At 40.1% G+C, this 9063-nt stretch overlaps 1 protein-coding gene across 2 annotated transcripts; it reads right to left on the bottom strand.

The window, feature by feature from the left end:
• Window positions 1–815: 815 nt before the first annotated feature.
• On the bottom strand, window positions 816–8214 carry edf1 (endothelial differentiation-related factor 1). Of its 2 annotated transcripts, none has more exons than XM_027281978.1 (5): window positions 7939–8214; window positions 7006–7057; window positions 6613–6773; window positions 6053–6146; window positions 816–2197 (listed from the first exon to the last, which is right to left on the bottom strand). In XM_027281978.1, exons 1-5 carry the CDS (start codon window positions 8014–8016, stop codon window positions 2151–2153), a joined length of 432 nt encoding a protein of 143 aa, XP_027137779.1. In that variant the 5' UTR covers window positions 8017–8214; the 3' UTR covers window positions 816–2150. The 2 variants fall into 2 exon arrangements, with proteins under 2 accessions (XP_027137779.1, XP_010741024.1); XM_010742722.3 differs by lacking the exon at window positions 816–2197 and adding an exon at window positions 5328–5967 and having other exon boundaries at window positions 7939–8211.
• Window positions 8215–9063: the final 849 nt, after the last annotated feature.

Here is a 9063-nt window from a genome sequence, read left to right as displayed (position 1 = left end):
GGCCAATAATTCACAAGCATATTCTGTGTCAGCCAGCTTTGCAAAGTAACACTGTGTCGCATCTACGTAAATGTGCAGCTAACTTTTCATTTGTCTGATATCTTAATAAATGTATGAGGTCACTTGCAGACTTTCACTGTTGCACCTTTTTCCATCATGTTTATTCATGGGCACATAGTGCTGTACTGTATACCGTGTAAACGACACAAATTCAACTTTTCTTTAACCAGACAAAGTTTCAGAATAATGCTTATTCCTCAGTGAATGCCGATTGGAAAGAACAGGGCAGGCTCCCTTCAGTCTGTGCTGTGTCTCAATCTTTGTTAGACAGCGTAATAAAGACTTAGTCTAGATTAATCATAAGCCATGCTGTCTAACACAACTCGATAGTAATTGGATTGACAAAACAATTGGCGACATTGGCGATTGCTTCCACTGAACGGATGCCCAGTTTTTCCTTATGCTTACTTTTACTGCATATTTAAATGTGTTTGACATTTGTCGCAGTGCCTTTTGTTCTTTGTATATGTTACAGTGACTCGGAAGCCAAATGTAAATATTGCTGATCATTCGTCCTTTTGTGAAACTGGCCTTTCACAGAATGTTCTAGAAACAATTTTGTACAGTAATTTGTAGATGAGCCCAAGCAGGTCTTTAAAAGCCATGAATATGAGCAGCAGTTAAAAAATATTTATGATATAATTTGTTATCCTGTAGCAGTCACTGGAATTTCTCTGTTTATTTTCATATGTGGATTATCAAGCTATTTGGTTTTTTTTTTGGCACAGCAGCAGCAGGGCCTTTTTTTTGTTTGTTTTGTTTTGTTTTGTTTTTTTCTCCTCCTTCGTTTTTGTCTCCCATGTCCCACCCAGGCTGCAGAGAAATCTTCAAGTTACTAGAATCTCTTAAAGTTCAGAAGAATTGACCTGGTTTCTGTCCATGACTGGTTTCTAATGTTGAAGAGAAAAACAAACATGGTCAGAACTCACAACTAATACATTATTGATTTGAATTATTTTGTGTGTGCCTCACCTATTTGCATCTATCAATAAACTGTGCATATATTTTCTCACAGTATCAGCTGGTGTTCTGATCTCTTTATTCTTGGATGCAACTCCTAATAATATGGCTATTACCAGCTTCCTGTGGTGTGACACTAATGACCCTCTGCAAAACATTTCAACAAACTGACATTTTATGTCTTTACTACAGATTTTTAACTAATGTAAAAGTGCTTAATAAATAAATTGGTGTTTGGTCCCCATGTCTGTGACAGAGGAAGTGTAGGGTGTTATTTTGTTGTACAACGCGAGCAAGACTGCATACAAAGTAACCTAGTCTTTGTTAGGTTTTTCTTGTCTTACTCTATTTTCCAGCACAGAATTGAAGTACATTACGCAAGTCTGTGGCATCTATTGTAATTTCGCAATGAAAAACCATAACCCTGTAACAACCAGTGTAATTTGTGAATGCCACTAGCATCAGACAGTATGGAAATCCTCAGCAGGAAACAAAACTGCAACTGAATATGTTCTTTTTTCCTCATCTTTCTGCTGTAAAGTTGATTTTTCCAACATAATAGAATTTGTAAAGGTACATACATGAACGATGGTAGATCTTTGTGCAGGGATTAAAGCAATTTATGCATTTTTTAAAGTAAAAGAAATGTAAACAGGCACATAAAGAATGAACAGAGCAGCTGAAGGAGAAGCCTCTGCTGAGACAGAGTGCATTTCACGATTCAACACAACAGGTTGTACGTGTAGTGGAATCTCAATTTGAGTTTGGAGCCTGAGGCCAAAACAGACCCCAGACTTTTCCTCCACCCCAAACCCTCCCTGAGAATTGCCCTCACCCCTCCCAAATCCACCTCCCTCCCCCCCATGTAGCTTTCTGCTTCACATCGCTCCTTCAAAACCGCTGGCTGCTCCCTTGTCATAGGTGGAACTATGTTGCTATGGTGTTTTGACCAATGGAATGGCATTTCCAGGAACGCAGTCTGTCTCCGTCTCCCTCTCTTTCTTTCACACACACACACACACACTCACAGAGTGAAGCAGCCTGTTGAGCAAGAATCCAAATAACCCCCTGGAAACAACATGGCTCCTTCTTTGTTTGTCCACTGAACACCGGTCAGGAGGTTGCATACTTTATTTGAGCAAATATGCATCCCAGAACAGTGTCTTCAGAGCAGGACCTACAAAGACAAAAACAAAGACGCCAAGCTCAAATCACTCACGATTTAAGTAGGAATATGATGTAAATGCAACTGCTGTGACAAACATTATTTAAAGTGATATCAAATATAAAGGAAATATTCACTCTAAGAACTCTGACACAACTTATCAGCACAGTACCTCTGGGTATCTTTTCTTATTCTTATACTATATATAGGATCAGTGGCTAAACATAGGCATTGTGTCCATATTTGTTGACCCATCCACTTCATTTGATTCTATAAATTAGATGGTGGGGCTTAAATTGAAAGTAGGGATGGTTTTAATCCCCTAGTGAGTGCTATGCATGCAGCCATAATTACTTTCTAATTACACAGTCATTATGTCAATTACACCTAACTTTCTATACTATCCCCTGCTATTGCATATATCCAAAATGTGCTCCTTCCTACTTTTTCTGGCACATGTACATACAAATAAATACTTCTGTAGTACCCAATACACTGGCACAGCATAGAGTATATTTATGTGCACTTAAAGTCTGTGTAAAGTAAGAATAAATATATGTTCTGAGTTTGTCAGACCAAAGAAGAAGGTGTTATTAACTAATCAGCCAAATTTGAATGATTAAAAATATCAACACGTTTATTAAATTAGGTGTCAAAATCAGGTAACAATGAGCAGTATTCACAGCTCCAGGACTGTGGGGGGGTGTCCACTGAATGTGTGAAGCCACGCCCATTTGTGCAAGCAGTCAAGCAGCAACTTTGAAGTGACTGAAATGTGTCAGATGAGTTCAGAAAAAGCTTTGAAACACTCTGAGCGAGATGAATTAATCTCTATCTCTCTTCTAGGGGTGCAGGGGCATGCTCAGAGTGGCCTCAGTGTGTCATCGTGCCACCCTTTAGGACCGCCCACAAAATCCTGGACTGAAAACTGGTGATAAAAACTGTTTTAACCTCTAACTCCGCATTTCAGTAATATGTCATTCAAAGTGTTTTCACGTGTTTTCAGCAACTATTTTCCAACATATTTAACGTATTTTGAAAGAAACCTCTGAACTACACAGACTTTAAATGGTTGTAGATGGTGCACAAATTGGCACGACATATTTCGTCCATATTTCCTCTGTATTCACACCATTAACAGTTTGAATAGTTTATGCTCAGTGTTGGCTGGCTCAGCTGGCCTTAAGAAAACTATCTCACAAAGTTCCCAGTCCAAATTTATATTCACATTGTTATAGCAGTGCCAGTGGCTCATTTGAAAGTAGCTCAAAGAGACTCTGCTTCGTCAGCTCAACATAGGTGCCCATTAGAGTGTGCCTGCTTAGTGCTGGGGAAGATTTCCAAATGAAAGTGAATAGAGACCGATTTTACCCCATCCATCTGTGCCCTTTGTGTTCAGTTTTTACCTCATAGCCTGTGGGTTTCTGCTCACTGCTGTTTACAACTACATAGTAAAGCACCTACTACTGCTGCATGAACTCTTTGGGCGGATTCATGGCTAATATATGGGTTAGTCCCCGGAACATAGCTCAAAACCTGAAGCCACAGGCCAGCTCTAAATGGGCCTTTCTCAACAGAAGACATTTTGACACGTCACACTAGGGAAAACACAGGTGTAAATAATAAAATTGATGATGGCTGGATCCAATTTAGATGCTTCATTTTTCAGGGTCTTAGTGTTGTGCACGCTGAGTTGCTATCACACCGTCATGCCCTACTGGGTAATAAAACAGAACCGTCGTTAATTCGTAACACCTGTGTCAAAATGTCTGCTGTGAAAAATACCTATTAGGAAACAGACATGGCGGCTTTGCTCTCTAATTAATTAGAAACATTGAAGTGACATGTTACCCAGCATCCCCTGGGACTATCTTACCCAAACAAGCGGACATTATACAGTCAGCTGCAGTTCTCTGCACGTGTTTTGCTGTACACTTTGGTGCCTCCTTCTAATGATGATCATTACATTGATTCACAGATGTGCCAGAGGCACCACAAGGTCTTATCTCACCAAACCAGGGACTGGATAGACTCGATAGAGGTTATGCAGGACATTGGACTTCATGGTTTGACTGCTGTGTGCTCCGTCTTTGTCTCCCCTGTGTTCTCACCTAAACAGAACATTTAAGCCCTTTGTGCAATCCCCCCCACTTGCTAATATCATATTGCTGTTGGCTTAATTACCTTCAGTATAGCACAGTATCTTACATAAACCTTATCAGAGAGAAGCGACAGCTGGCCTGAGACAACATCAAGATCCCACAGGAGGAGCTGAGGATTTAGTCTTGGCAGCACCGCCTCAATGATTATCTTGACATCTTTAGCTTCCTCTCCTAGTGCATCACGCTCCACAAGCTTTAAGCTCTTGTCAATACAGCACTCCCGCAACTTTTTGCCCTTGAATGTGTTTTGCTTCACTTGCACTTTCTCCTCGTCATACTGCTTCTGTTTTTATGCAACAGTAAGGTCCATTAATCTTTAAGAAAACTGAAGGCAGCCTTACCAAGAAATACATGTGGTAGTACCAACAATGTTGCAGAATGTTGTACTCTATAAGAAGTATTTTTTTTATTTCAACACACATCTGTGTTTAAATTCTTAATCGACATCACTGGATTATGATCTGTCAGCTGTGGTTCAAATGTACAAAACAGGATGTATTTCTAGGTAGTATTTATGAAAAAATATTGACGTTTATGTACCTAATGTAAAAAATGTTACAGATTTTCAACATAAAACTGTTATCTTAACTACAACAAAGGTTGTTTTTTTTCCAGTATATTATTGGGACGTTGCAACAGTCCGGACATATTCCTGGTAGGATTCTGACATCTAGTGGCACAACGTTGCAACTACATTCAGATTTCATTCAGCATTTTCCTAACTCCTTGCAACCCACATTTAGTTTTGATTGTACATATATATTTATCTTTTTATTTATGGAATCATAAATTCATTAAAACAAGCATTTCTTGTAACATGTATATTCTTAACAACTGATTCTGGTTGTGCCTTTGTCATTACGAGGCATTAGGTCCTAGTTAGTTCAGCTTTGACACAATTAGATCAGACTGTACTGTTTAAATCCCTAGTTTTGTCATGAAATCTTGTGCCACAGTGGCTATTAATGGACACCCAGAAATGTCATGAACTGCGAAACTTTATTTTAAGATCAAAACAAAGCACAGCATTAAAACATTTCAACACTGTAATGACAATCACCCAGTCTTAAGTGTGTGGGGAAAAAAAATGCGATCAAGCACTTTCGGTTTAACATCATGCTCAGAGTTAACGTTAGTCAAACTACCTTGTTTGGTCATGAAAACTAATTTATCTTTTTTTGACTTTACATCACTATCAAAAAGTTGAGTTTATCATGCCAAAGCCTAAGCAGACGCGAGTGAAAAGAAATGCACAGAACTTCGAGTTTGTGATGCTGAAAAAATGCATTCAATCATTCACTGATTATGTGGTCAAGAGTGTTTTTTTTCTGATGACTTGTCAGTTATGCAGCTTTCTGCAGTGGAGCACCAGGTCCTCGGGCAGGACACCGGTGAGATCAGCCCAGGTAGAGGAAGGGATGGGTGAGAGAGAGGAGGAGAGTTTTTGAGGGGTCTCTGAGGTGGGGTAGGGGGGAAGTGGTTTAGGTTTCAGTAACTGGGAAAGATGGGTCATGGGAGAGGGAGGGGTGGGGGGGGGGCTGATTTCGAGGCTTTGTGTTCATTTCTTCTTGGGTTTTGCCTCCAGGGGTAGGCCAATATCCCTCCCACGCAGTTTCAGCCCTGTTCGTGGACACATGGCTTATATAACTGGTAACTGAGACATGAATATGATTGTTCAGTTTTAAGCAAACAGTGTTCTTCTTACCAATTGCTCTCTCTATCTTGCCCATGACCTGGTTGTTGGGAATCGCTCTCCCGGCCTCATAATCTGCAATGACTTGAGGCTTCTCATTAATTTTCTGGAGGGGAAAAAAAAAAAAAAAAAAAAGATTTGACATAAATAATTTAGAACTTTGTTAAACTACAAAGTCAGCAACACAACTCTGTCTGTAGCTGTGAATCATTTCATCTCAGGGCGGTATTCTTGACATTATTGCAGCAACACAGTTCAAATGAGAGCAGTTAGTGAACCTGAACGTGAAGTTTTCCATGAACTACACAAACGTCATAAAATGTACAATTGACCCATTTTATGATACTTTTATGAATATTTTTACAGTCTATATCCTATCTAAGACACTGTGTTTAATAAGAGGCAGAATTTGATGCTTCTAGAGTATGTCAGTCAGGAAATTAGGCTGATTATGGCTGCACATAGGCTATGTTATCACAACCAACAGACATAATCCAGTTAAACGATATTTTAGAAACCCAGCAGCTGTTACATACTGTGTATGCCGATACATGACAAGTCTTTCTACTCACAGTGGCCAGATCTTTCTGGGTCAGGCCGTTCTCCTGTCTGCCAAGCTGAATGACTTTCCCCACCTCCAGGGGAACTCTGTCATGGTGTAGCTCCTCGGTCTCCCGGTCCAGTTTGGCTGTGTTCTTTGTCACAAGGTGCTGTTTGTTCTGCCCTGCAGACCCTGTGTGACAGACAGTGGATCAACGCACAGACATCAGAACATCACACAGGGTGGCAGACATGCGAAAACAGCATGACGACAACAGTGCGTTAAATACATTGCACGCTTGTCGTGTTTAGTCTGCAGAGTTATGACTTGGATAAAAGGGAAGAATCTCTAAAATGCATGAAAATAAAGTGACTCTGCGGAGCTGTGGTCTTTACCAAATACAGTACAGAAAGCATCAATTTACATTTCTTGGTTGTCTCAACTTCCTCCCCACGTCTCTGAGCACCGGTGATAGCCTAGAGGAAACATGGACACGTACACATATCAAAACATATTCCCAATGTATTAACTGTATACTGCATTATGACCCCAAATCAGCTTTTGGCTCACAACAACATCATGTTATTGAGTAATAAATCTGCTTATCTAGAAGATAACATGATCAATCCAGCCTGAGGACAGTATTTAAGCTCGCTTTCCGAAAACATTTGGTGTCTGAGGACACATTTTAACATTATGCATTACCATACATCTGCATATGGGTCGGATATGACGTCCTATCTCACATAAAAAAAACAAAACTGCGTTAGTTAAGAGTGGCTGGCTACAGTATCAGGTTAGCGTAGTTGGCTAACGCTAGCCTGCTAGGTAGCTATTTTTGGTCGTCGAATATTTAACGAACCTTTTAAAAAAAGTTACACTGACATGACTTTAGAGGAAGGCTCGTCATGTCAGAGACCAAATAAGAGTCATGTCTTGCCTTCAATTTGAGTACGTGGGCGTAAAAAGAAAGATAAAAGAAGCTATTTGAGTTTCGGCTAACTATAACGTTAGCTCCGCAATATTTGTTTGTTGGCATAGAAACACACAAGCCATGGTAATAACGGCCCTAACGGCCGCACCAACTGACCGTTACTAGTCCGTTAGCTACACTCCGGGTGTGTCGTTGTTTAGAGACAGACCTGGTGGTGCTGACTACTGTTGTTATTAGACGACACATGGTCGATGTTTGCTCGTAACCACACGCAGAGGTGAGATATATATATACATATTTTACCAATACATTATATAGTAGCCGTTTGTTGGGTGTACTCTGAAACCTTATGTTGCTGTAAAACCCACGGTTATGCTGAGGAACACGTAGAAAAACAGACGATGTTGAAGCGTCCATGCTAACCTGCTTGGATTTGGCCTGGGCAGCAGTCGGCCCCTTCTTCCTCAAGACAGTCACGGTATCCCAGTCGCTCTCTGCCATGTTTTCTTTTTTCAGGGGTTCAATCGATACCCGTAATGTTTAATAATAGATACAAAAATAAGCGTGTTCAAAAGTCTCCCTTTAAAGAGGGCAGTGCTGTACTTTGGCGTGTCGGACGCTCCTTCCAGAAGTATCACACACGCGTTTCTGCCAAAGCTTTATTTAAACCGCGGTGATGGACACTCTCAGCGGCGACCCCTGCTGGTGGCAGCCGGAGCACGCTGACCTACATCCACATGGACAGGTTTTTTTTTTTGTTTGTTTCCAGCAGCGTGACAGTACACAATGCACGATTGCACATTTAAAACACACATTACATCAGACACACTGCAGCCTTATCTTACTAGCTGTTGCAAAATATCCGTTTGTTGCATCTGTGTTTGAGAACAAAGGGCAAAAACGTTGCACTATTTCCTGGTCATCCAGTGCCAACAGCCTAATCTATAAATATAAATATAAAAATTGCATGAATTTGATAGAAATCTGAACCTCGTGTACATTGTAAACATGACTTATTATGAGAAATGCAAAGTCTGTTAACATTTAAGTTTAAAATGTGTCACTCTCGCTCTTGTCTTTAACAAGATCATTCAGAAAGTAATATATTGTGTCTACAGATATATAACACCAGCAGTTATGTCCTTAGAGGTTAACTTTAGTACATTCAAATGTTTCATTATGTCCAACAAAACCACCAAATATTCCAACCATACAGTATCTGACAATCCTAGCAGGCCATAAATAATACATTATAAAAATGAAACTTTGGGCCGCATGAAATCTAAATGTGGGCCGTGATTGGCCCCCAGGTTGTACTTTGCCTAGTGTTAAATAAGCCAGAATTGGAAGTTTCTCTTTTTTGACAGAAAAGTTTCTGAAGGACAGCGTCACATGAGTTATGATCATTGTCGGTGTAGTTTCCAACTAGGACATAAAAGCTACAGAAGTAAAAAACTTAATCTCAAAGTGACTGGCTCTAAGAATCACAATATAATACAATATAATTGTGTGTTATTCATTGTTATCCCTCCCTTTGCTGGTCATGAT

Source organism: Larimichthys crocea, chromosome IX (assembly GCF_000972845.2).
Source record: "Larimichthys crocea isolate SSNF chromosome IX, L_crocea_2.0, whole genome shotgun sequence".
NCBI classification, from domain to species: Eukaryota; Metazoa; Chordata; class Actinopteri; family Sciaenidae; genus Larimichthys; species Larimichthys crocea.
The sequence above is the reverse complement of the archived record's forward strand: the minus strand, read 5'-3'. Positions and strand labels throughout refer to the sequence as shown.